The sequence below is a fragment of the Trichophyton benhamiae genome (assembly GCF_000151125.1).
Source record: "Trichophyton benhamiae CBS 112371 chromosome Unknown Abenha-F-W-01a06.fp72, whole genome shotgun sequence".
NCBI lineage: Eukaryota > Fungi > Ascomycota > Eurotiomycetes > Onygenales > Arthrodermataceae > Trichophyton > Trichophyton benhamiae.
The window spans coordinates 433,496-460,190 of record NW_003315105.1 but is presented as its reverse complement, the minus strand read 5'-3'; the positions used below and the strand labels follow the sequence as shown (position 1 = coordinate 460,190).

The 26,695-nt window shown below is 47.1% G+C and overlaps 11 protein-coding genes across 11 annotated transcripts; 5 read left to right on the top strand and 6 right to left on the bottom strand.

The window, feature by feature from the left end:
• Positions 1-183: 183 nt before the first annotated feature.
• Positions 184-1,473, top strand: ARB_07594 (uncharacterized protein; the record flags this gene model as incomplete). Its single annotated transcript, XM_003014243.1, has 2 exons — positions 184-1,294; positions 1,349-1,473. The coding sequence occupies 2 exons, from the start codon at positions 184-186 to the stop codon at positions 1,471-1,473; spliced, it is 1,236 nt and encodes a 411-aa protein (XP_003014289.1).
• Positions 1,474-1,861: 388 nt separating this feature from the next.
• Positions 1,862-8,293, bottom strand: ARB_07593 (uncharacterized protein; the record flags this gene model as incomplete). The annotated part of the gene is made up of 6 exons (XM_003014242.1): positions 1,862-3,406; positions 3,465-3,766; positions 3,819-4,050; positions 4,107-5,390; positions 5,446-5,808; positions 5,861-8,293. The coding sequence occupies 6 exons, from the start codon at positions 8,291-8,293 to the stop codon at positions 1,862-1,864; spliced, it is 6,159 nt and encodes a 2,052-aa protein (XP_003014288.1).
• Positions 8,294-8,899: 606 nt separating this feature from the next.
• ARB_07592 (uncharacterized protein) lies at positions 8,900-9,463 on the top strand (the record flags this gene model as incomplete). The annotated part of the gene is made up of 1 exon (XM_003014241.1): positions 8,900-9,463. One exon carries the CDS (start codon positions 8,900-8,902, stop codon positions 9,461-9,463), a length of 564 nt encoding a protein of 187 aa, XP_003014287.1.
• Positions 9,464-9,650: 187 nt separating this feature from the next.
• On the bottom strand, positions 9,651-11,766 carry ARB_07591 (Mis6 domain protein; the record flags this gene model as incomplete). Its single annotated transcript, XM_003014240.1, has 4 exons — positions 9,651-9,695; positions 9,823-10,572; positions 10,640-11,634; positions 11,724-11,766. 4 exons carry the CDS (start codon positions 11,764-11,766, stop codon positions 9,651-9,653), a joined length of 1,833 nt encoding a protein of 610 aa, XP_003014286.1.
• Positions 11,767-12,303: 537 nt separating this feature from the next.
• On the bottom strand, positions 12,304-13,101 carry ARB_07590 (uncharacterized protein; the record flags this gene model as incomplete). Its single annotated transcript, XM_003014239.1, has 2 exons — positions 12,304-12,540; positions 12,601-13,101. 2 exons carry the CDS (start codon positions 13,099-13,101, stop codon positions 12,304-12,306), a joined length of 738 nt encoding a protein of 245 aa, XP_003014285.1.
• Positions 13,102-16,055: 2,954 nt separating this feature from the next.
• Positions 16,056-18,108, bottom strand: ARB_07589 (uncharacterized protein; the record flags this gene model as incomplete). The annotated part of the gene is made up of 3 exons (XM_003014238.1): positions 16,056-16,433; positions 16,507-16,992; positions 17,065-18,108. The coding sequence occupies 3 exons, from the start codon at positions 18,106-18,108 to the stop codon at positions 16,056-16,058; spliced, it is 1,908 nt and encodes a 635-aa protein (XP_003014284.1).
• Positions 18,109-18,603: 495 nt separating this feature from the next.
• ARB_07588 (uncharacterized protein) lies at positions 18,604-20,120 on the top strand (the record flags this gene model as incomplete). Its single annotated transcript, XM_003014237.1, has 4 exons — positions 18,604-18,935; positions 19,033-19,118; positions 19,188-19,489; positions 19,545-20,120. 4 exons carry the CDS (start codon positions 18,604-18,606, stop codon positions 20,118-20,120), a joined length of 1,296 nt encoding a protein of 431 aa, XP_003014283.1.
• Positions 20,121-20,526: 406 nt separating this feature from the next.
• On the bottom strand, positions 20,527-22,544 carry ARB_07587 (uncharacterized protein; the record flags this gene model as incomplete). Its single annotated transcript, XM_003014236.1, has 2 exons — positions 20,527-22,322; positions 22,412-22,544. The coding sequence occupies 2 exons, from the start codon at positions 22,542-22,544 to the stop codon at positions 20,527-20,529; spliced, it is 1,929 nt and encodes a 642-aa protein (XP_003014282.1).
• Positions 22,545-23,082: 538 nt separating this feature from the next.
• ARB_07586 (uncharacterized protein) lies at positions 23,083-23,902 on the top strand (the record flags this gene model as incomplete). The annotated part of the gene is made up of 4 exons (XM_003014235.1): positions 23,083-23,112; positions 23,179-23,340; positions 23,379-23,771; positions 23,840-23,902. 4 exons carry the CDS (start codon positions 23,083-23,085, stop codon positions 23,900-23,902), a joined length of 648 nt encoding a protein of 215 aa, XP_003014281.1.
• A 170-nt stretch (positions 23,903-24,072) lies between these two features.
• ARB_07585 (uncharacterized protein) lies at positions 24,073-25,241 on the bottom strand (the record flags this gene model as incomplete). Its single annotated transcript, XM_003014234.1, has 2 exons — positions 24,073-25,014; positions 25,083-25,241. The coding sequence occupies 2 exons, from the start codon at positions 25,239-25,241 to the stop codon at positions 24,073-24,075; spliced, it is 1,101 nt and encodes a 366-aa protein (XP_003014280.1).
• Positions 25,242-26,241: 1,000 nt separating this feature from the next.
• Positions 26,242-26,445, top strand: ARB_07584 (uncharacterized protein; the record flags this gene model as incomplete). The annotated part of the gene is made up of 1 exon (XM_003014233.1): positions 26,242-26,445. The coding sequence occupies one exon, from the start codon at positions 26,242-26,244 to the stop codon at positions 26,443-26,445; it is 204 nt and encodes a 67-aa protein (XP_003014279.1).
• Positions 26,446-26,695: the final 250 nt, after the last annotated feature.

The window sequence follows — 26,695 nt, the reverse complement described above, 5'->3', positions numbered from 1 at the left end:
TTAAAATATATTTTATGCCAAAAAGGGGCCAAATCGATTTCCTAGGCCTGTCACGTGACTGGAGTTTTTAGTTTACCTAAAGTTCTGCCCCGTCCGGAGCTGTATGTCGGCATTCTTCTCATTCTGATACATCCTCACTTGCTTCATTCCGTCAGGCAATGCCTACTTCGTCGCAATCATAATATGGCACACCAACGGCTCCCTTTTCTTTACCCTAACCTGCTACGCTCTGTACGAGCTTGTGAGCCTACTACCTATCGATCTATACGTTGCCCGGTCCAGCGAACGCATTCCGCGGGGCTCCATTCGAGCCGAGCATGTGAACAAAATACACGCTTCCAGAAACGATACGGGCCAGCTGTAGAGCCGCGAGTACCTTCGTCGGAAGGTTCTAGCACAAGGCCGGAATCCAGCCAGAACAAGGTATCAAAAGGGGAACCAGATCAGAGAACAGCCAAGGATGATAAAGCGGTAGATGACACTAAACCACCCTCAAAAAGAAGCGCATCGGAAGGTGGTACTCAGTCGCCTGATAAAGCTCAAACCAAGGATGCTGCATCCGGATCAGCTTCAGAAAATACCGTTGATGGGAATGTTGAACAAATTGAACCTCCTGGTTTAATCGAGATTGGGTCCGCTAGTGGTGCCCCTTCTCAGGGTGATTTAGGATCTGTTTACAAGATGTCAAAATCAGAGTCACAGAAGGACACGGATCAGTCTCAATCGAACGCTATGGAGCCTTATATCCATCCCCCTAGCCACAAACACCCCCATTCGAGCTCATTTGTTCATCACTTTGACACATACACCATGGTGAAAGACTTGAACAAAAGTGGCTTTACGGAGCAGCAATCGATAGCCATAGCCAAATCAATTCGAGGTTTACTGGCAGGGAACCTTGAGACAACCCGTAGCAGACTTATGTCAAAGTCTGATTTTGAGAACGAGGTTTACCTTTTCCGAGCAGCATGCTCGGAGCTACAAACCTCTATTCAGACATCTCGGAATACTGAGATACAATCTCAACGTACTCGACGAGCCCTAATACAGCATGAGCTAGACATATTAACGCAGCGCATGACACAAGACCTTGCCGGTTTAAAGGATGACTTAAAAGAGATGTTCAACAATCAGAAGATTTCAACCCGAGAACTTCAGCGGTCAATTGACACAGCAATACAAGAGCTAAACTATCAAATCACTGTGTCTCTTAACAGTGACGGGAAGAGTGAAGTAGAGGGTCTTAGATGGGTGCTTACACGGAGAGCTGTTATTGCAGTTGCTACAAGTGCCAGTGAGGGATTCCCTAACTTCTGTTTATATTATATGTTGTAGCTAACATTTATAGGTATGATTATTCTTGCCTTGAGATACCAGTCTTACAGGGTCCAACAGCACGAAGCAGCGAAGAAGGCTGCTGCAGAATCCGAAGAAGTTGCGATTGGTGATATTGTTCAAGTCACCAAGCAGTAATCTTTCACAATCTTCAAGTGCCCAGATAATACCTACATCTTATCTATTTAACAACTATTAAGACATTTTAGGTCATTTCAGGAAAAAAAACTTTTGTTAGCTTGGGGAAGCCGATAGGGCATTAACCAGTCATTGTAGGGTATTTCCATGGCTTTTCCCTCTATTACGCAGTGTAAAATTCCTGATAAGTGCGAGGGAAAATCATACAACATTAACAGTAAATATGTATTGTCTAACGAATTATGATCCAAGCTTAAGAATGACCTGACTGGCTCTTTTGCAATAATTTATACATGAATAAGAGAACTCTGCAGCACATATTAGGTATCATCGGCAAAGTTGTAATATGGAACGCGTAAAAGGGCTCGTTTTGACAAAGCGAACTCTTCTAGAAATCCATACGTAAGGCGATAGTCGGTGCATTTCTCTCCTGTCCATGTTCGTGTCGTTTGCTGTTATCTTCCTTTTGCCCAACCGTCTTGAGGATCTCTTCCAAAAGACGTTTCGAACCTTGCTCCATATTGGCAGCAAAGCCCCTGAAAGCAGTTTGATCTATCTTTGCAAGCTCTAATAGCCGAGTTGCAGTTTCCTGGTAGACGCTAGATCCGTCATGTTTAGCCCGTGTTAGAAAAGCTGGGATCAATAACGCCATTGCAGCAGGAATAGCAGCTTTCGTAAACGCTGGTGACCCCACAACGGACACCAAGGTTTGGGTAACATTGGATTTCATGTTCTCTGCATCGATTGGCGGCTCATTATTGATTCCAATCGGTGTCTTTGTCACAAATGCCAGGAGTCTAGGGAAGAGGGTGCGAGCTATTACCTCGTCGGTAGAAGAGCGGGCGCCAGGGTTTAGAAGGAGAGAGCGGACACAACTAGCCGCAACACTTCCGAGGCCTAGATCCTGCAAACAATCAAGCAATTCTTGCATTGCTCGTGATATCAATGGATCTTGGGGTGGAATAACAGAACTGGCAGTTGTGAGGATAATAGTAATACCAAGGAGTGTATTTTTGGCGCAGGGAAGAGAAGTGTCTGATTCCCGACGTTGGGCAACAGTTAATATGCCCAAGAACCTTGCCAAACATCCTCGGATTTGGCGGCTAACACTCCGGGCTTCTTGATTCTGAGATTCGTCGGGTTGACAGAGCTTTTGAAGGAAGCGTTTGAAGATAGGGAGAATCTTAGGAACAATTTCCGCTTGACAACTCCCAGTGGCGAAGACCGTGGTAAATATATGCACTATGCATGTATGTAAGTCATCCCGAATGATGGATGGAAACACAGATGTGATGTCCACCAGCGAGGAGAGAGAATGTTGGATTAGAGAAATCGATTCCTCAGATGCCTCAGATCGCGCTTTTGGCGACGATTCTCCAAGGTTGGGTAGAACACCTGCAATAACGAGGATGATATTGCGTGTTAATTCAAACAGCTGTTCGATATCATCCGATAGGTGCTCCGTAGAAGTGCTCTCTCTAGTTGCGGATGGATGATGAAGGGAGAGACTTCTAACAATCTGGACTATAACGGACTGGATGGCTAAATTTTCGGTCATTACCATCCTGTTCAAAGTATCAATAGTTTCAGAAAAGATAGCATCCTGGTAAACTGCATTGCCAGCAACAGAAGGATGTAAGATTTTCTGTAAAGCCTGAAGGATTTCGAGTGTTTGGGCAGGAGTACAGCTCTGGCTGACCAAAGCGTCAAATGCCAATCCAAAAAGGACGAAAAAGAAAGCAACTGGTTCGTCACGGTAGTTGATATGATTTCCTTTTTCTTTTGTTTCGCCAGTATGAATGCGGTCATCTTTGTTGCTTTCAGTCTTTTGAAGCTCCTGTTTACCGTTTAGTGCATCAAACACGAAATCACTATCCTTCTCAACGAGGCTGGCGATAGCATCAACAAAATTTAACCAAGAATCTTGATAGAACTAAGCCAAGTACAATGTTAGAAGGCTGTATAGTTGATTGGGTTAAAGGAATATATACCTTGAGAAGGATTTCGCGGTTAAGGGCTGAATAGATATCATCCGGATTATCCGATAAACTCATTGGGCCCATCGTACCAGATATCTCAGGTTCAAATCTTAAGCGTGCAAACTCCTGGAGGGAGGAGAGCCAAAGTGGAGTTAACATAGCTGTGTATGGCGATACAATATCCACAAGATAGGCTTGTTCACTGCTAGATATTTGAAGCCGCGCCCATGCAGAATACAAGGCTAGTTTTACCATCACACGCGCGTTGGAATTGAGGCCTTTAAGATCTCCAATCTCCGTCATGTCTGGTTTGTCTATTGAGTGGGTTAAAATCCGTTTCATAATGAGGGCTGGGACAGCACCTACTAGCAAAGTTCTCAAGTCCAACAACAAGAAGCTTGAAGATACGGCCCATACGTTCAACACTGGTAACTATCCCAGTTCCAACGAACGTGGCACAGACATTTATAGCCTCGGAAACAAGCTCTGGAGATGAATCCGCAGCGAACGCTGGAGTTAATGCAGATGCAATCTGGGCTTGATATTGCTCAAGTAGAGATGCTTCAGAAAAATCAGGGTCAGGGGTTCGCCCGAACAACTAACAAAAATTAATTTAGTACTGCATTAACTCTTTATGGAGCATTGATAATTCACCTTAAGCACTTGATCCAAAATCTTCAGTCCCCAGATTCGTAGGTCAATGACATTTGCCGTTGATGCAGAGAATGCCATCCGAACAATATCCCCAACTCGTTCCTGCAATGCAGCTTCGGCTGGTATGGTCTGGTCAGCTAGGATTTCACCCTGAACCATCGTTAAAAGTTCACTAAGACATCCAATAACGAAGTTTCGGGTTTGCCATTTGAGTAATTCTTGTCCTCCGGCGGACGTATCGGTAGCTTCTCTACTCTCACCAGTAACTGCTGTGGCAAATCCAGCAACTTCTTCATCCGGGAGATCAGAGGTTGCGGGACCAGTAGCAGTGACAGGAGGAGGCGAGGCCGTTTCATCGCGTTTGGACCTTGTTTTTGTCAGAACCTTTTGGCATCTCTCGATCCAGGTTTTTGTGTTCGATAATCCGGTCTGCTGAAGCCAATTTATGATAATGTCTCTGAGAAGTTTGTTCCCTGGATCATTATCGATTGCAATCCATAATTCATCTTCGAATGTTGATGATGCAGTTTGAATGACCCTATTGGCATCTCTTTTCATGAGATTGCTAAGGCCATAAACTGCGGCTTGCTTAACTTGCTTGTCTATCGAGGCTAATTCTTTCTGTAGCCATTGCACATAACCAGAGAAATCCATATACTGTGGTGCATACAAGGACAAATGGTCTAGACACTGGGAGCTGACGTTTATCAAAGGAGCATCGCGTTCCAGTTGAAACTCCTTGACTATAGTGAAAACCAGATCCCTCGTTTTTGTAACATCTCTGAGGTCAGGCCCAACCACATTCACGAGAGCATCGACACACCGGCCAATTGCTAACGGTGTGGAGAATTCAGCTTCAAAATTTGAAGTCCCCGCGGTCGGTGCCTCGTGGTTATGGGTATCTGCAACATATAGACGGGCCAGCATCCCGAATGCTCCAGATACATAGGCCGAAAATGTCAAGCCCGCGGAGTCTATAACACGAGCCAGGCCCTCCAAGGCCCAGAAATGAACAACGGGATGGGGATCATTGCATAGTGACATTAAGACACCAACGATAGTCTTCAAATGAAACCCTGCTGCCATCCCTCCGACTTGAGCATGTATGGAGCCTAGCGCAGCTGCGCACCCAGCTCGGGCATGGGGATCACGGTTTTCGACGATGACATCAACAAGTCTATTTATTTCCGAGTTGGTATATGCATTGCCAGAGCTATTGCATAAACGGCCAAGCCCTTCAAATCCAATTATTCGGATGATATAATCAGGGTTTGTTACAAAAACCTAATGCGGTATAAGACTTAAGCCATGAATAAGGGTGAAATCTAAAGTTACGTACCTGTATAAGCTCCTGGAAAAGTCTTTCAACTGCAACATGTTTTAGATTTCCAGGGAGATATGGGGTTTCATTTACGGAAACTCGGAGTGTATATAGAAGAGCAATCGCAATATTAGCGGTCATAGCTGCTTTGCGTCCAGGGTTTCGATTGAGGCTATGTGATGACAGCATGGTTGCAATTTGCTCAACGCTGCTTTCTTGAACCTTTGGGTTTTGTAGCGGGAGAGTAACAGAGAACAATTCAATTGCGGAATTGACAACTTCGGTTTGCGGTGGATCTGGAAGATAGTCTGAATTTATGTTTTTGGCATAGTAAAGCAATACGGAATCATGCTCTCTTGCATGACACATTGGAGTCATCAACTGTCAAAGTCAGTAGATAGCCCTCTATACATGGGGAACAACTTGAACTCACAGAAGAGTCAATTGGATGGCCTGTGGCTTCAGTTACGCTTGTGTTAGTAAAAGGTCCAGATCTTGACTGTCCGGGCACAAAATGGCGCACAAATCCCGTAACACCAAACCCGAAATTATCATCAAGATCCCATAAGGTATCAAAGTTTGCAGTGGAAGCTGCGATAGATGTCTCTAATGGGTTCGCGGAGGTGATATCTGGGTCGGCAAAACAAGATATTGCGAGGCCTAGGATACCAGAGAGGGGCAGATTGTCCATGGGATTAAGGTGGCTCAAATTGACTAGCTTGGTAAAACATTGTAGAACTCGTCGTCGAACCAAAGTTGCATAATCCGCAAGTTGAAGTGATGGGGATAATCTTTGGGAGATATCTTCAACGGCTTTCAATTTAGGGAGGTGTTCCAAGAAAGAGACACTTCCCTGAAGCATCATGGCAATTCTTTTCAACCCATCCAAAGTGATAAGTTTGCTATTATATTCCAAAAAGACTAGTATCGAGCTCAATGCACATTCTTTGACGTGGGCTAGAAAGCTCATTTCCAGTGGGCCACGTTTGGTAATATTCTCCTTTGCTATCGGTGACAGAGCATTCTTCCATAACAACAGAAGTTGTGAGAGATGTATCTTTGTAAAGTTTGGTCCCAGTGGCATCAAACCTCCGATCAGGATCCAGGCTACCTGTATTTGAGTGCTAGCAACTCGAAGTTCGGAATCCCCACTTATCTTGAGAAGGTCTGTAGCTTGTGACAATACCTTGGCATAGACGTCGACGGATCCGTATAGGGGCTGCAGCCGGGATGTACTTAGCATAGCGGAGAGGGCATGTGCGTAGCCGAGACAGCGAGGAGCAGACATGCGGATTGACGACAACTGGCCAAGCTCCCTTGCTAAACTGTTCATACATACTGTGACGCATGAGAGAAGTTGTTGAGGGCATGCCACGACAAAATTACGCATACAGTGTGCAATATGGATCTGGACGCTGAAATTTGGATGTTGGAGAAGTTGAAGCAAGGCTTCACGGCAGGTCTCAGCAACAGTTGCCGCAGCAGACCCGAGGGATTCGATGAGGGAAGAGAGCGCACTAAGAGCACTTATGAGGGTATATTTGCTGGGTTCTCGACGTTCAGGAACCACTTGAGGATAGTCCTTGAGGATACTATTGGAAATCCATTTAACCGCGGTCAACTGACTACTTTCACGGAGCATTTCTCGGCCTAGAACATCTTCGAGGATATGTTTGACAAATTTCCGGGTAAGAAGGAGACGATACCGGCTGTATGCAACAGTTTGGTGGTTTAAAAGAGTGACGAGTAAATGGTCTGCAATCTCCGTATAATAATCCTCGACTACTTTCCCACCAAATTCCTTCAGTAAAAGTTCATAGCATACCGCAATTGCGGCTCTAGCACGATTTCCTGTTGATGATTTACAGTAGTGGCTTGAAAGCTGGACTAAAAGGTCCTCCATTTTGAAGGATAGCGAGCCGTCAGCCTTGCGGCCTGACGGGGATTGGGTCCGCTCTATAATATCACCATCCACGGGATCCGTAGGCTGTCTTTTCAATGGCTTCTTTGTTCGAAGGGCGGTAGGTTTCATGTTCAATATAGGCGTGCTGGAGTGAGCTTTCACCAAGAAAGTTGCAAGACAGCCCGCTGCTCCGTGCCTCACTGACGCAACAGAGCTGTCCATGACTTTCCATAGAGTGGTCTTCAAGTGTTCATAATCATTGGTATTGTTAAAATATGGTGTTGACTTGACTAGCTCCTGAAGGCACGAGCATGATCCAACCTGGACATTGTACGCTTTGTCATTGACAGCTGCGTTTCGAGCATGCTTCCATATATCACGAGCTGTAGCCTCATCAATCGGGGACCCAATTCCTGCTATCACTTTCCTCAACGAAACGAACACACAATATCGTAACCCTGCATTGTTCTGTGCCTGCTTCAAGAGCTTGAGAATAGCTGAACAGACGGCACTGGACTGTCCCACCGCACCATCACCCGCAGCCACAAATATGTCACCCAAGGCCACCACAGCAGCAAATTTTGTCTTCAAATCCACTTCACTCTTGCCGGAATTAAGAATTCCTACCAGCTCCGTGACGGTATCAAAAAGAGTTGCTCTATTTCCCTTGGAAAACACAGCACTGAAGCAGCGGCCAATGCCATTGCGTATGACCCGAGTTGGCACCGGCGATACCAAGCGGAGGATCTTAAACAGTTCTTGCTTTATAAAATTCTGCTGTGCGCACAATGCCTCCTTGTCCAGTGTTACCGTATACTGAACGAGGTCCGAAGTGTAGGTAAGGAGGTAGAGGTCCTGCTGCTCGGAGGGGAGGGCGTGGAGCTTCGAGACGTCGAGTTCAGCGCGCGGTTGGCCAGCGCGGTCACTGGTGGAGGGCCGGGCAGCAATTTCGGAGGAAGACATTATATCGCTATTCACAGCATTCTATCTCCTTCGCCGTCCTCTCGATTTTATTGCTTGCGTTGCTGTTCTTCGCATCCAACTTGAGGTTCTGATGCGACCTGCCCAAGCCGCCTGGGCGCCTCCCGGTCCCGTCAGTGGAACCTCTAACTAGACGGCGCGGATCAACTTCAAGCCGTTTTCTCAAACGCTGAGGTCCACGAATCGGGAGATATTCCTACGTAACTACATCGTCTTCTATGAGCTCCCGAATCCATCAATTGCACCTGAGAGCTTTGCAAGATGGCAGCAACATTAGGGCGCAGGCTTTTTTCGAGTCCTCGGATCCACCCGTCCTGGACTTGTAGCAGTTGTCGGTACATCTCGAGCAGCCAGATACTCCAGTCTGGGCACAATCGCTGGTCAACAATAAGACATGATAAAGGCAAAAACGATGCTGCAAAGAGCAAAGAGCGTCAGATATTTAGTAAAGACATTATCCAGGCATCAAAGTGTACGTAATTCCATGTCTGCTGTGCTACCGGTGGCTGACAATGATTAGTATACGGCCCAGACCCGAAGACGAATCCTCGCCTCGCCCTTGTTATAGCTAATGCCAAACGGAGCGGAATGCCAAAACCGACCATAGAAGCGGCAATTGCAAGAGGACAGGGCATCACAGCAGCTGGGGCAGCATTGGAATCACTCACCATTGAGGGAATGCTTCCACATTCCGTTGCTGTTGTGGTAGAGTGCTTGACGGACCAAAAAGCCCGGGCCCTGCAAGATATCCGAGCTATTATCCGACATTCCGGAGGATCAAACACACCAACGAGTTACTTATTCGAAAAAAGGGGCAAGATAGTGTTTGAGCAGAAGCCCGACCTTGATGTTGACAGCTATCTTGAACTGGCAATTGACGCTGGTGCAACAGACGTCGAGGGAGACGAAAATAACCGTCTTATTGTTTACACAGAGCACACAGCTACAAAAGCAGTGGCTGACAAGATGTCTACTGCCACTGATCTGGTTACGGAGAGCATTGATATCATATGGGATCCAAACCAAGACACTCTTGTTAAGCTTGAGTCTGAAGAGGCCCGCGGTACAGTGGAAAATATAGTAAATGAGCTCAGGGATGATCCCAGCGTCCAGGATATCTATATCAATTGTCCGGATATACCAACTCAATGATAACTGGAACTGGGCTACTCCTACCCTTGCCTCAAGGTCATCATCGAATTCCTCATCAACCGACCGATTCCTTCAGACCCATGCTTGTCCAGCCATTCGAGCATCTTCAGTCGGTATTCTTGCCAGTCAGCCTTGATACCTCCAGCTTTATGTAGAGCATTCAGCGCTTTTTGGGTCACTGGCCATGTTAATCGCGCCAGTATCTCTTGCCCGTCTTTTCCAGCAATAGACTCTAGATTTCTGAAACACATTGCCGACATGCCACACAATGCGGTGTGATGGCTCAAGGAAAATATAGATGCAAGCCGCAGTCTGTAAATACCACCATTTTTACCTTTTTTTGCTAGGTCCTCGCCCACCTCCTGGATATACTCGGTGAGCAATTCAACCACGTCACTTCTTACGAGGCAGCCAAGAGCATTAGGCTCATCACCATTCAACCCCCTATTTCGCCATAGTAGGTTGCAGATATCTAGAACATATCCATTGAGGCTGGCCACAACAGCATCTGCATACAACTGCCTAGGGGCATCACCTGCGGAAGCTGTAGTTGCTAGGGACTGTTCAAAGGAAGATTTATAGATCGCTATCACGTTGCTCATCAATGACATATGGCTGAGAACGGGTGTGAAGACGAGGAGGTATACAGTCTCGGGAGGAGGGGTGTTTAACCGTATGAGTGGATTAGTTGGAGCATGAACGTATAACTCGGCCAGTTGTGTGTAGAATTGCATGACAGATGAACTAGAGGGCCGTGAGTCCTTGGCTGGGTTGGCACCACAGGTTGCTGGGCATTCCATTAAGGTCAACGACATCAACTCGGCCCTCTGGACTACGCTCACCAAGTCAAGGGCCTGATCAACAGAGGTCTTCGACCGGAGAATACTGCCATAACGCCGTATTAGTGCGGTATAATACTGAAGAACCAAACTTTTGGACTCCATAGTGTTGTCCAAAATCGCATTCTCCAAGTGCAGAAAGTATTGGCGAAGAGTATCATCACGAAGAGGTGCATATTCTAAGAGCCTCAGCACCGTTGCTCGATGGCTTGTTCCATCCCACACTGGCAGATAATGTTGGAGGAACTTATCAAGAGAGCCAGGAAAGGCCTGTACGGAGTTCCTTTGTTAGTCTAAATTAGAGAATATTATGAAGGGTAAAAGGGAAACAACTTACCTTTGTATATCTCACATATCGGACCAGACTATCAAGAACAAAACCTAGTTCTTCAGACGAAGTATTTTCTTCTCGCAGTTGATCTAGTTCGTCTTCAAAGAAGCTTGTAAGCCAGCTTTCCATCCTCTGTAATGCTTCTTTATTCTGCACTAGAAGTAAGAATTTCTGACTTAGGGGTTCCATTAACGCGGAAGCTATCTGGTTCGGAAGCTCAATTTTGTCTAGCTTCTTGACGAAATCTCGTACATTGCTGAGTTCTTCTAGAGATGTAAAGCCGCGCCGGACACGAGAAGTTTTAGGAACGGGTATAACAACCTCAATCCGGCTCCTTTTGACACCATCTCGACGGATAGCCTGAAAAGCTTCTGGGGCGATCTGGGGAGCGGTATTTGCAGCCCTCTCCTGAAGTAATTTCATGTGCGCGGTCCATTCCTGGTCAGGATGTTTGAAAAAGTAGGTTGCTCGCCTTCGAGGAATCGCTGTATCATCAACGATAATGTCAGGATAATAGCTTTTATAGACTCGCAGCAGCCCCCAAAGCTCTCTTTCATCACCACCCGTGTTGCGGATTAGCTCCAACAAGGCCCATACACGGAATGGTTTGACATGTTTCCTCCGGGTGATGAGCGAGAGTAGATGGCAGATCGGGCGGCGCAAACTAATCATATCCAAGTTATCAAAGAGGATGCTATAAAATTTCTCTAGGTGAATCTGGTTCACTAGGCAATCATAGACCAGTAGAACCCATCTCAAAAGCAAATTTTGCGTCGCTGGAGACGGTTTTGATTTTGTGGCTCCGAGAGAGCAAATCACTCGGGACACAACTTTTGCTGGAACTCTCTCAGCGGGGTATAAATTTTTGATTATTGAAGTCACAATTGACAGATCAAGGTGCCTAGATGACACGACAACGTTCAGTATACGATCTAGTATGTTTGTTTTCAGCCCAGAATCAAAGGCCGAAGAAACTATCACTTTCACCAGCTCAGCAACAGCTGTATGTCGCTGCTTTGCAGGCACATTTGCAACTTAATCTAATTAGCGCAATTCCATCGGTAGTTAAAATAATAAAAGTCGAATTTACCACTCTCGAGCTGCTCTACAGCTTCTTCTAATGTCCAAGTCATTGTAGTATATATTTTCTTCGATTGTTCTCATGTTCGCTGGTTGCTTGACTTCTGTGTTGATGATTATCGCGTTTCTTACGCGCCCTGAAGGAACAAAGTTCGCCTAGTGAGAGTCATATTTTTGCTTACATAATCCACAACATCTACATACTACGATGAAACGAAGATGCATTACGAGAATTGCGCGAATGAAGGTATAATATATCTAAGTACCCTATGCTGAACTCTGAGATAAGAAGGGAAAGTGTCCATAAAAAGGAACCCAGAGATGGGAGTTGGCGGCACAGAGATACATGAGATGTAAATGGGGAAACACTAAGAAGACATCGGAAGGAGAATAAAAATATACGGTAAGTTCATCAATCAAAGCATGACTCGGCCGGCGTGGGAATAGTAAATAAGTATATAGCACATGGCGAGCCGAAAGTATATCCATGCTCAGCTCAATGGGAGCCATTCGCAGGCTCGTGGATGGTTGTCCAGTCGTTCAATCGAAATGAGCCTCTGGGATTATTGCCATGACCTCTGGTGCGAGATCTAGTTGGTGCACTGTTGCCATCTGACGTGGACGATCTGCTTGAAGCTCGTGTCGACGGAGTCGTTGGTGAGAATACCGCGAGCGTTGCGGTCAGTAGCGGTGAGCCTAACTTGGGAGTTGATGTTCAAAGCACCGTTAGCTCCACATGGAGACCAGACAGTAGAGGTCTGGTTGGCCTCGTCGTGAAGGATGTAATCCTTGTCAATTGGGCCCTTCCATGTGGTGCTTGTGGAGGTCTGTGTAATACGTTAGTGTATAGCTCAAACCCTGGAAAAGTAAGGAAAGAGAGAACTAACCTGCTCGGTCTGACCAGAGAAGTAGTAGATGGACTTCTGGGTACCAGATACACCCTTTTCAAGGTTTGCGTAGCCACGGTAATCGGCAGAGAAGACAGAGAACTGGAATCCACCTGGGTAGCGGAGATTGATGTTGAGTTGGCAGTTCTTGCGGTTCTCCTTGGTGTTGACACCTGGTCCAATCTGAGCCACATATTGATCAAAGATGAGGGTCATGATTTGGCGGTCGTCGGACAGAACATGGCTCACGGTGCCATCAGGACATCCAGTGCCGCCATAGGTGACACCAACAATGTGAACCTTGTCTGGGTCAGGAGCGTTGCCGCCACCGTTATCTGGAGGGAGATCAGCGCGCTTTTCGACGCCACGAGTTGGAACGCTACCACCGGGGAAGTTGGGGAGGTCCAAGGTGCGAGTGCCTGGAGTTCTGTCACCTTCAACTGGCTGGGCGGTAACAGCAAGGGCCTGGGCCAAGAGAGCAAGAATAGCTGCAGACTTCATCTTGAGATGGAACAATGTGTTGACTAATTCTCAGGTGGTGAATGAGAGAGATATTGGTATCGAGCTGAGATGCAAGGGAAAGAAATAAATGGAACATTGGGGAGACGCATTGGGTTTATATAACTTTTCTCTGGGATATGGCCAGGATAGACAGATCAGGTCAGGGTAGTATCGAACGATAGCGGATATCCTCTATAGACCACAAGTTCGTGTTCATCTTCCGACCGTACGCGAGGTCAAACCCCCATTAGAGGTGTCCAGAGGGAACCAATATCTGAGAGCGTTGCATCTTCGTGACCCAAACCAGCCGTCCAGTATCCCACCTGACCGCAGCTTTCACAGAATATGGCCAATGCCAAGTCACTGGAGCCAGGCTTTGCGTATGGAAGACGGGGAAACGTGGAGACGCCACTATGCATGCAAAACGATGGCTGTCCTCTTTCGCCAACGGAAGTTAAAAAAAAAAAAAAAAAAAATTCCAATGCATCATTGTTATCAGAAATCTAATTTCCGCTCCAGCTGCTAGTAAAACTAGACTGGATCCTCTCACGGCACAGCTGAACAGCTGATATGTCAGGTCCAGCGGATAATAAAATAATATGAATAACAAGAGAAAGGAGAAGTGGACTGGACCCCCAGGACCATGCGTGCGTTTGCTGCGCCAAAGTTAAACGTGCCAGCACGGTTCACAGGACCCAGCACCAGCAGGCCGGCAACCCAGGCAGGGAGTACGAGATGGTGCGAGGGGAGCCTTGCATCCCCGGAAGAGGCCATGAGGAATAAACGGAGCAGTCAACTGCTTTTTTATGCCCAGCCTTGTGCAGAGTCCGCGAGATGGAGAAACCTGGGGTAACCCCAGAACCGAAGGGCGGTTTCAGGTAGAAAGAGCCCTCCCGGTCCATGACTCAAGGTCAGCCTTTTGAACGCCGGCACAATAACCATCAAAACATCATATCTGAGTGAGAAGAGACGGCCATCTAGAGAATTCTGGTATCTAGAGTCTCCCTTTTCGCTGCGATGTCGATGTTGATGTCGATGTTTTGCAGATCCGACGATCAAACTCCACGAGCTTAATCGCGGCTGCGGGTCTTGGCGCGGGTGATTATTAATCCGGGAGATGAACATGTGCCAAGACCCTGCTGTTCATGTGACTTGTTTATATTAAAAAGAGGCAACCAGCAACATCGTCGAGCACGTCAACAACGCCGGGACATCTGAGAAGACATCAAGACATCCAAGACGGCGGATGCATCTAAGAGCATGCATGGTATCACCCTCGTCCCTGTTTATCTCGCTTCAATTAACTTCTGCTGATAAACATCACATAGCACTAATATCTGGGGGTTGAAGTCCTCAGCAGTCTATTATACTTTTCTCGCCTCTGCACAGGACGGGGTTGCTTGCTCACCCTTGGCCGTTTTCAGGCGCATTTCCGAGGACACGGAAGAGTTATGTCGTGGCCAATATGCTAGTCTAGGGGATCCCAGCGTCAGGCTGCCAAATTAACCGCGCACCAAGTCCATGACGTTCGCCCTTTTTTAGTCAGGTACGCGGGACTTTGGTCTGCGTGCGTTCTTCTGATGTTCAAGTAAGCATTCGATCAGCGCCCAAGGGGAAGCCGTTACTTGTCGGATTTTAGGGTATGTAATATGGAGTACACCACCCTCTGGGAATCACAGAGGAGTTCTGTATGGCGGGCTACCCCGCTCAGGCTCAATGCTGAATGAAGTCTGTTATGCATCTCATGCTAGGATAGCCTTCCCCTTGAGCCGCGGATTCCCATGCAGCATTTCCCTGATAACGGTAAATCAAATGGGGCCTAAAGCTACTCCGCAAAGTACTCAAGGATATCAAAGGCTGTCTAGGAAAGTCAAAAGAGACAACTCCGGGTGGCTGTATATGCTTTTGTTATGAAAGTCTACCAAGGAAGACTTGCCTGACGCTTCCTCCATGGCTAAGGCACTACCCCTGGCAATTTGCTGGCCAGATGTAAAAACCCGAAATTCCAGAATCATGGTAATGATGATCGCCCTCATGCACGCTATGGAGCTGCAAGTGTACTAGACTAGTTAGACCACCCCTGAAACACTCAGGCTGTATGAAGGACGTAAAACCACCCCTCTCGCTCTTCCTCAAACCGGTAAAGCTAAGCTACGGAGTACTGCTCGTGGCACCATCTTCAGTCTCTGGAGTAGAGTTTGGATGAATGGGATTTTGTCTCTGGGACTGTGGGGAGGCGGCTGGGTATGTTTACATCGTCTTATTCTATGTGCAGGGTTGTCAGCGACGATCTTGCTATTTTGATTCTTGCAAGTACAGGGGCGGCAGGAAGGATATATTGGTCTCGGAATACGGCCTTTGAGAAGGTATACTGCTGGCTCTCATTACCTTGCATAATGGGGTGTATTTCGTGCTTCGTATAAGACTGCCTGTTCTGTCTCATCCACCCTTTACTTCGTCGGTAATGATGTGTGTGGGCAGGGGCTTACTCGTGTAAATGAGATATCCTATTCAATTGTTACAAAGTTTTCCGGTTCGAATACTGTAGGGCATATGTATACGGTGTATTATTAGGTTGTAACATGGGTGGTATAGTATTAGCAAGGGGGTTGTACTCATTATGACTATCCGTGTGTTAAATTCAATATTTCTATCGGGCCCGAAGGTTGTCAAAAAAACTATACTCGATATCAACAGGGAGAAGCCATGGGCTATGCCCTCATTAAGACAGGGTATGCGGTGATATTATTATGTATGGGCAGAGGAATGCACCACTTCTGGTTATCAACAGGTGCTGCACTATTGGGGACATTAACCGATTATTTCGTATATATGGTTTTTTTTAGAATGAATGATACCTTTCCTGATTCCCGTAATGCTCACATGGGAGAAGAAGGAATACTAGATGGCTGCTGGGACGGAATGGCCCGTTAGAATTAAGCACTGATTGCAGTCTACTTCCTTTTCCGCATAGACCCCTTTGATGACGCCTTTGCAGAAGAAGAAGCCTCGCTCTCACCCGCTTTGACTGCGGGAACGGACGGTTCTACTGTCTTCGAATCGCCACCGGAGGTATTCTCCTCGCTCTTCCGAGTAGCTTGCACCTTCTCCTCTTCTTCGTCGTCATCTCCTCCTTGGCCAAATTCGTTGACTCGTGTGTAGTCAACTTTATACTTCCAGCTTTGATAGAGCCAGATGAAGAAGATAACGTCATCTCGAAGGGTTGCAAGTCGATGCAGTGTTGGCATCTTGATGGTGAATGCAAATAAGTCATCGATGAATGTGTTCAAAAACTTGTAAGTGAGCGCTTTCCCAGGCATATGTGCAACGGACTATTTCCATACTGCGTTAGCTAAAGCGATTTCTCTAGATCTTTTGTTTAACAGGAGCGAAAACTCCACTTACCTTGAGACGATAGTTGATATACAGGCTTGGGACCATCATGAGGAAGCCATAGGCATAGACACTACCAACAAGCGTCTCAATAATATAGGAGTACCATGATTTGTGGGTTTCATACAGCAGGCTGTATATGGCGTAGCCGATCAATAACGGAACGGCCGCAATGTACAACCATTTGAATGCTATTTCATCGTACTCTTGAGTTTTCTTCTCGGTCTCACTAAGCTTGTGTTTGTCCTCGAGAACAATGATATATGGGAGGAATGAGAGATATGAGTTAGCTGGCGGGGGACGAATGCGGACATTAGCCGACTTTGTGATTTTCCAAGCTTCAACGACTATACCAAAGCCTTGACCGCCGAGGATCATCCATGATGTATTCTCATTATTGTCAAGCAGGTACAAGAAAATGATCAGCTGCATGAAGACATTTGCAATGATTGTACGGACAGAAGTTCCAACGACGTCCTTCTTCTTCCTCCAGTGGGACTAGGAAGTAGGTAAGTATTCGCCATTCAAATTTGTACATAGCCATAGTGCTAACGGGGATACGTCACTTACAATATCATTCTTGAAAGCGAGGAACTCGAAGATCGTATGCAAAACACCAACAACACCGGTGGTGATAAGAAGATAAATGTTGGTATCCAAAAGCACTTCCTTAATCATCTCAACTTCGCTCCCATCACCCGACGTAGGTGGGATTGGGCCCCCAAAGGCCGCCTGGTGCTGCTTCTGCTTGGAATCATCCTCAATGCTAGACATTATAGCAAACTGCCATTGCTTGACGGTGTTCAAGGTGATGCGCAGTGGAACTTCGTTGACAGTGGAGTTGAGCTCTGTCATATGGTTTCTAAGCTGCCAGAAACGATTGAAGAAGAAAGTTGGATAATACCAGCCTACCTCCCCGGAGCCATCTCTGGCACCGGTCCGTTCCAACTGAAGGAACCGGCGAATAGAGGGATGAGTGGACTGGAAACTTATAGCCCCCTGGTCAGGAACGAGAGATACAGTGAGATTTGGGTGATAAAACGAGCCAATCTTCACTAATTTCGGCTCTTCTTCAACCACTTCAGTCTCATTAGCTGCATCCAATAGGTTCCGGAGCTTTTTGGTTTTCTTTTTTGGTAGATACTGGTTAACTGGGTGAGAAAAGTTATACGCTGTGTCAGAGCTATAGCCTTCCTCATTCGAGTACTGCGGATGTCCCGAAAGCGCAACAAAAAAGTGAGCCCAGAGGGTCTCATTATTCTGCACTGCCTTTGGGATGAACAGAGTGGTACTTATTTCTCGAAGCTCCTTTGTGTCTGCAGTATCGAATCCCTTCTCATCTAGTACCTTGCTATCCTTTGGGAGGGGGAATGTAGTAGACGGCGTAACGTGTATCGCAATGTCTAGTTTGCTGTCTGGTTCCCACATCGGCACAGCCTTGACGGGAAAATAAGTCGCGTTTGTAATTGTGTCTTGGTCGGGTCGTTCGGCGAATTTTGGGAAAGAGTTCTTCACAGCAGTTGCACCGCCAGCGCCATTGGGTGCATTCCAATAGTTCATAGCCTTCGTCAGCACGAACTGGGAGACCACTAGCATGACAAACCCCTTTAACATGGGCTGGAGGGCCGACTATAGCTTGTGAGAGCTTGCGTTAGCCTTGTCTATGTAGAAAGTGGTTCCCAGATGGCCAACTCACGGTCTCCTCCTCCTGCCGCGCATTACCTCTGAGTGCTTCTGGCATCTTTGCTGTCGAAGCAAGCCTCGAGATAGCTATCCAAAACTAATCGAGTCTCGCGGCGTGCGTTGTCGAGACGAAGGTGTTGTTGAAGGTCGTGGCAGAAGCGCCAGATATCTTTTACGTTATCGCCCGAGGTGCGAGAAACAGCCAATGAGAGCGCAACGTCCCGCCGCAACCCAGCGATAAACCAAGATCGCCATTGGAACCAAAAGAGCCGCCGCCGCTTCAAACTCCGACGAAACAACCGACATGCGACTGGCTCTTTGACCCTGTTCGACGCTGAGACAGATACACACGCCGTGGCCGGCCGGAGTCACTCTTCCGCTGGGCCTCGAGATGGGCTTTCAATCTACCCGCAAAGCGAATCGATAATGGAAAACAACCTCGCAGGCACAGGAGCACCACCAGCGCCATCGGCCGCTGCAACAGCTTCAGCAGCAGGCCAATCCCAATTCCCGGCACATGAGAACCCGCGAGTCTGGCTGTTCTCCTCTGGCGACTCTCCCATAGGAATCTCGTTAGCTCGCCAGATCCTTGCGCATGGCGACTACGTGGTTTGCGGCCGCTGTCCAGCAGACTCTGAACGAGAAAATCCCAGGGCCACTGCTTTCGAGAACTTCCTGGAAGAGCTAGAGAATGCGGAACCGGGCCAGGAGACTAGCGGCTGGAAGGAAAGATTTGATGTTGTGAATCTTGATATCAGGTATGAATGGAGTGGCATATAGCTTCAATGACAGAAAACTAGGGACATATGGCGAGACGCGGTTCTCATGACAAAAGGCTAACTTAGATGTCTATAGGATAATGAGCGACTGTCAGGCTGCAATTGCTAGCACAATAAACAAATACGGGAGAATTGACATCGTTCTCTGCTGCACAAGCCAAGGTGAGCCCGTCGAACCCTCCCCTGAGTTGCTTCTACTCGAACGGTAGTTGCTGACATGAGCGTTGGTAGCCGTCATTGGATCTGTTGAAGAGCTCGCAACTTCAGAGCGTGCAAGGATGCTGCTGAAAGACCAGTTTGAAACTAATTACTTTGGACCTGTGAACTTGATCAAGTCTGCTCTTCCGCAAATGCGGCTCCAGAGATCCGGGCATCTGATGGTCCTAGGTGGAATAAGTAAGATTACTATCCTCAACTACACGAACCCCCCCCATCGCGCAATATATACTAATGGAATAATAGCCGGACATATCGGAACACCTGGCCTTGGAGTATACTGTGCCGCAGAATGGGCATTAGACGGTTATTGTGACGTGAGCTATATCTGTCAAACCCCTCCTCGAGACAATATATTAATATTTGCAACAGAGCCTTGCATACGAGGTGGCGCCATTCAATATCCGAATCACAATCCTCCAAAGCAGCGTTGAGATAGGGGTACTGTCCAATCTGATCACCAGCGTTCCGCCACTTGACGCCTACAATCCAGCCCAGAACCATGCACCCCTTTTCCGAAGAATCATGAACAGCGTACTTTCCCAGCTTCCGGGTTTCAGCGGGTATGCCCGGTCAGCCCATTTCCCGCAAAGTACACAGGCGCCGTTATCTTCTCCAGGAAGTGTGAAGCAAGAGTCTACAAAGGAGAATGATGAGCCTCTCTCCGCACCTTCTGGCGTCTCACTTTATCCGCCACTCGGCTCTGAGCATCTGGAAATGCTTATGGGGGAAACCATGTATGCTGTCACTGCCATTGGAGGCCATGAAAACCCGCCTGCCAGGCATATAGTTGGAGCGGAGTCGGTTGCATGTGTGAAGGAGAAACTGAAGACGGTCAGCGAAGAGCTAGAAGACTTCATCGAGTGCAGCTGTGCTGTGGATATTAATAGCACAGAGAATCCTTCTAGGGTCACGAGCGACGAGGCAGTGGTCCAGCCTGAGTCTTAAAGTGGCTTTGTAGATATATTTTAGCTATGTGACATCATGGCCTTATGTTCATGTATATACTTACGATGGTGTAGACCCAAAACATGAAATGGTACAACTGCAGCCTTTCGTATTCATTAATCAATTCCTAAAGATATGCCAAGACCATTTACTCCGGAAATAGTACCGCGGAACGAGCCCCATATGAATTGGTTCATTTGACAAATCTATCCAGGATGAGCCATTATCGTACAAAGGGTAATTCAGGGATCTGGGACATATTCAAGCGTTTCCAATTTCTTTTGATAGTGACATCCTGCGGGAGATACACTACGAGTAGCATCCTGGCAATCAACAAGTATTATTAGTTAGACCCGGTATCTTGCCTCACCAATACCAAGCCAGCATGCCTTCATCAACGTCATATTCATCGTTTTGATCGGGTATACCAGCTGTGCCGGACCTCCCAAAGTGTCCCCATGTCCTGGTTGTTTCTGATGCAGCGGAAAAGCATCCATGCATTTGCGACTCGGGCAGACGATTCTCGGCCATCAAGTTCGTGAATCTTTCTAATCAAAGACATAGGTCCTGTGACACCTGGAAATATTACTGGCTCGACGCTATTGGAGCTTTCAGGAACAGGGGCTTCTTTTCCCTCGGAAGGAGAGCTCGTTTTATCTGGCACTCCCAACATCGCCGCGTGTTTCGTGCTGAGAGTACCAGGAGATCCAGTACTTGGCTGATTCGATGTTTCTGGCCAAATATCTGGTGTTCTGGTTTTTGTTTGAGTATTGTCGTCCGTATCGACTTTTGGATGTACAGAGGCTTGACCGTTGGACTGGCTGGTATGTGCTTGGTGAGATATTTCGGAGACTTGCGGCTCAGTTTCCGTTGCGATTGCTGTTTCCATAAGTGTGGGAGATCCATGTCTATCATCTTTTGGTACAAATGGGTGAGACAGTTCGGACCGAGTACTATTTGTAGCATCGGTATGACCAGTTGGCAGCACCCCTACGACCGCAGCTTCAGGCTTAGTAGAGGGTGTAACTTTTCTAGGACCGGAAGTATCTGCCTTTAAATTAAACGGCACATATGGAGTATTTGAAGGTGGTAAAGGTCCAAGCTCTTGTAAAGATCTGTGGAAATCCACATCATCTATTTCATCAATCATATCTGGTGGATCAGACATGATACTGCAGTCATCACTATCATCTAGAAGTTCTTCAATAAAGGGCTTTCCTAAAAAGCGCATTTTCGTATTGCCATTGATTTCCTTGGCTGTTTCTGATTCAATACTGGGAGTAACATCGTCGAATGTGCCAATGTCCATAGCTGTATCAAAGCCTGAATGGTTCTGGGGTATAGATGTCTCAACAATTGCTTTGTTGTCAATACAGCTTTCATTTTTGGTTGAGGACTGGTTAGGTTCTGCTGCGAGGTTCGCGGTGAGAACACTCTGGTTGTTACTCATTATATATTCCTGGGCAATACTTTGGTCTTGGTCACAAACTTGAGGCTGTGTCGAAACAGCTTGTGACGTACCTGTATTCGAAACCTCTTCTGAGCTAGTTTTATGTTCAGTTTTGACCTTGGGTTCAACTGAAGGCTCTGGCGCCGGCGAAGCCACTGGCTGACTCTTGGTCAGTGAAGGCATGAACACGCGCCTACCAGGAGGAATAGCAAAGGTAAGGGTCTCTCCATCCAAGCTCACAACCTGATAGTATACTATGAGCCAAGGCCTAATCATGGGGTGGGAGGGGGAGAGAGTAAACGCAAGACATACAGCTACCTCCTTCTCAACCAGAAACTTTCCCGCCCCTTTTCCCTGAGAACGCGAGTACTTCCAAACGTCTCCCACTTCGAACACACCGTTGGTAACTAGCGTTTTGAAATCGACTGTCGCACTATCACCAGCTGGCACATTGGTGTGATAGCGCTGTTTCTGTCCCCAGAATGCCTCAAAATCTCTCTCTTTTTTCGCATCAAACTTTCCCTCAGCCCTTTCTTGTACTGCTTTATGTGCCTGCTTCTGCCATTGCGGGTCATATTTTCCGTTCGCCAGATCTAGTTGGAATTGACGGGTTGCATCACGCCAAACGGTTGAGCGCAGAAACTCTTCGGAGAGAGGTGGAATAATCCCCTCTGGATTCTCAGCAGAAGGTTCTGCATCCGGATGTACGCTCTCGGGAAGTAGGGAAAGAATTTCTTTCTTCTCTCCTTCGTCTAGACACGTCCATGCCTCGGGTTTGGCGAACAGTTTCTAACATCAATCAATCAGCCAAATGCAACACTCAGATCCTCAAAGTTCATACCACCACATACCGCCAAATCAATGTCGACAAGAGGAGATTTCTCACTTGTCATCACAAACTCGTCATCAACCCATGGATTCTTCTTAGTTCCTCTAGCGGTCTTGCGCTTATTGGAGGCCGTTTTGGGTGGCATCTTCCGCTTCGTCTCATTTGAAGATCGAGCTGTCGATTTTGTATGAGTCGCATCGTCCAGCACACCTGCTGCGCACGCTTACCAGTTTCCAGACCGTAGCATATTCCAACTTCCTAGTGAAAGCAAACAGTCAAGAGCCAATAAAAAAAAAAAAAAAAAAAAAAAAAAGAAGAAGAAGAAGAGTAAAAATCAAAAAACAGTCCTTCTTGTATCGTCGCGAATGTTGTTGGAGTTGTTGTTGGTGTTGAACTTACAGCTTTTGGGGGGAGCTTGTTCTGCCGCCCGACACCGCCTTGCGCTCTCATGTTGTTCTCGTCAAGTAAATAAAAAATAGTAATATCTGGCTTCAAGAAAGAAGAAAGCAGTCAACCGTCAGTTAACTGCGGATTAAAGGACAGCTTATTTCCGCCGAAGTGAATAATAAGAGTCGTCAATATGGTCATATCAACACAGATTTCCCGGCTGGACGGTGGGTAGTGTTCTGTGTCTGGACCTGTGAGGGTGTTGAAGCTGAGATGTTTGTCCTCTTCTAGGCTTGATGCTTGCGGCTTCTGTAGACAATGAACAGGTGCGTGTGTTGCTGCAGGATGTGGACTCTTGAAAGAAATTGAATGCGCTAACGAGTTATCTATAGGCCGAGTCAGAGCTGTCGGATGTTAAGTCGCAGACCAAAGAGATAGTTGCGCGGCTGAATCGCAACTCGGAGCAACAAGCTAGCATATCGTCGGGGCGCTACAGTCTACAGTATGGAGATGGATTTCCTAAGGAGATACCGGGTCATGAGGAGATATCAAACGTGGATGCTAACTTGGCTGCTCTAGTTACATTATTCAGGACGACATCTGCTTCCTATGCATCGCAGAGCAGTCGTATCCCCGCAAACTCGCCTTTTCATATCTATCCGATATTGCAACAGAGTTCTTTAACACCTATTCTCCAACAAGATATCTCTCTTCCTCTTTACGACCATACGCCTTTGTCGAGTTTGACTCCTTTATTCAACGAACCAAGAAGTCGTACCAAGATAGCCGAGCATCCCAGAACATCGACAAACTGAACGATGAACTAAAAGATGTCACTAAGGTGATGACAAAGAATATAGAAGACCTCTTGTACCGGGGTGATAGCCTGGAGCGCATGGGTGAAATGTCTGGGAGGCTGCGCGAGGACAGTAAGAAATACCGAAAGGCTGCTGTTCGGATAAACTGGGAATTGTTGATTAAACAGGTATGGCCTGCCTATCAGTTCATTCGCCCGCACTGTAGAGGCTGGATGATACTAACGCAGCTCGATAGTACGGTCCTTTTGCGGGAGTTGGCTTCATCTTTATCCTTCTCATCTGGTGGCGGTTCTTCTAGTGCAGTATTAATGTCCATAATCATACTCACCAAAATGCCTTCCAGACGACGATGCTATTGCTCACAATGTTGTAGCCTTTTGTGTAAGCCCTCGCATGTCCTGTTATCAATGGATCATGGAATTTCCGAGGGTTTTTTGCTTTTCCCTTGCCGGCAATTGCTGATTCTGCTTAGATTTCGTCCTCTTCTTCATCGAAGTCGTCTTCCTCGCCCATGTCATAGAGGATACGCCCACCCTCTCCGGGGCCGTCACCCTTCTGGGCATCGAAATAAGGCAGCACCACATTATCTCTCTCTCTCCGCTGTCTTTCGGTTAGGCCAAGTTCGAAGGTTGATTCGGGCTCCCATGATTCCTCATTCACTTCATTGTCCTTCCGTTTATACAGTGGATGGTCATCAAGCAAAATGACCACCTCCGTAGCTTGTTTGGCAGAGTATTTAGATGCATGTGGCAGAAAATACCACTCGACTATGCCACGTCCGCTCTTCCGCCTATGTTCCATTTCTAGGACAATTCCATCTTGTTTCTCGCCCTTCAAGTGTTGGTTAACTCTTCCAATCAAAACACCGTCGACTTCTTCCTCCAGTCCAAATACTGGAGGTGCCAGGCTTCTATCTATAGCCGCCTTTCGAGCCAGCATCTGAGACATTGAATGGGTGGTGATTATTGTCGTGGCTAGGTATGTCAACAGGGAGAGCGGTGATGGGGAGTACGGATTCGAGCTGGGTGAAGATGGTATATGACGGTGGTAAACCAAAACAAGAGAGACTTGCACATGGGGTGAAGCAGGCCCCAACAGTGAGCTGAGGTATTCAGGCAGATAAACAGTCTTTGCGCCAGCTCTTGGAGAAAGCAATGGATGTACTGAATCAACTATAACGAGGTATCCTAAGGTCTGTGCTTTAGCAGATTGAACAAACAAAGTCTTCTTCGAATACTTACTTTTGGGAGTGATATTCTGGTTTCCTGTAGGCTGGGAGGCAGTATAAGACGATGTCACCTCTTCTGCGATCAGCTCGTATGGCTTTCCAGCAGCGTTTATGAATGTATCAGCCCCAGCCGGGCGGGTCAATGTATCGAAGGAGACGAAGGTTACATGTCCTTTAGATAGCTAGTGGAAAAGCCGTCAGACGCACTACTCTAAATCATAGCTATAGGGGGGAGCTCAGGCATAGATACTTTGGTTCGTCGAATGTATTCCTTTAAGAGCGGAGCGGCTGGCTGCTCCAGCGAGTCTTGCACAAGAGTCAACGGCGCAGCACCCTCTCGGAGGTTGAGCAGCTTCGATATCAGCAGCAAGTTATGGGTTCGACGGTGAGACACATCATTAGGAGCCATTTCAGCAAGCCCTTACTCCTCTGTATATTGCTGTAGTTCTACCTAGCAAGGTTGTTGTGTCTTGTGTCTATCAAATCTTTCTCTGCCCGCAAAATCACAAAAAGAAAATCATTGAAGCACTTTTGGCCTTTTTCGTCCGCCGTAGAAGTTTTTCGTTCATTTTCAATCTTGCAAGCATGCAACGAGGAAGCAAACAAAACACTTGAACCCGTGTTAAGCAGCAGCATAGAGAGATTCAGGTGATATCAGCAGCTATTCGCTATAGCTTTGTCCCTTATTTTCACCGAGATAACTACCGTTGTGATTGTGGATTTTCACCTCATGCTTGACACTATGGTCGAACCACCAGCCAAACGCGCCAGAAGGACAGACAGCTCAGCAATGTGGGATATGAATGATAATACCACGCGGTCCGATGGTGAATCTAAAGAGCCTAGTTCTACTCCGAAAAAAATGGCAGCGGGCAGTGAGGAGGTCTCCAGGAATGGTCCCAAAGGGGAGCGACGAGTGCGATCTCGATCGCGATCTCGGGACAGAGGGGAGAGACGACGAGACAGAAGCTGGTCAAGGGACAGACGAGCACGAGATTACCCACGAGATACCCGGAGAGATCTTGACAGAGATGGTAGAGGCGGCAAAGGCAGAGAGCGGAGCTTGAGCAGGGACAGATACAGCTCTCGTCGCGGTATGTGTATATTGACACCCTACACACGCTCACTAATTCATGAGTGGTATAACAATAGAGTGCTGATATGATGCTGTATATATAGAATACACTTCTAGGTCCAAGAGACACCGCGAGAGATCTATCAGCAGGTCGCCGTCGAGGTCACGATCTCCTGCACGAAATGGCCGCAGGGCCCGCTCACGGTCACCTACCCGTAGGGGCGGGCCTGATCGGGGAGATGCAAAACACAGCCGACGTCGAGGAGACAGCATCGAACCTAATGGCCTGTCTGGATATGCACGACCGTCCACCAAGTCCGGCCGGCAAAACGAAATGGAGGTAGACATACCTGACGATCCTGACGACCTAGACCAAGTGATGATGAAGGCCATGGGGTTCTCATCCTTCAAGAGCACGCAAAACACTAAAGTCCCTGGGAACAACGTCTCCGGTGTTCGAAAAGAGAAGAAGACACAGTACAGACAGTACATGAACCGTGTGGGAGGATTCAACAAGCCGCTGAGTCCAACTCGATAATAGCACTGTTTTCTCCTTTCTTATATCTATCCGCCTTTTTTGAAACAGCATTCTGAGCGTTATTTCTTTTCTTTCTTTTTACTGTTTTCATACACTATCTACACCTGGGCGACCAGTGAGAGTTCTGAGCTTGTTTGTTGCTAATTTTATGGCCTTTTCTTGCCTTTACTTCTGGGATATGACCACCATTTGTATAATTAGAGATGCTGCAGCATTTGAGAAATATACCCGATTTTATTTTATCCGTTGT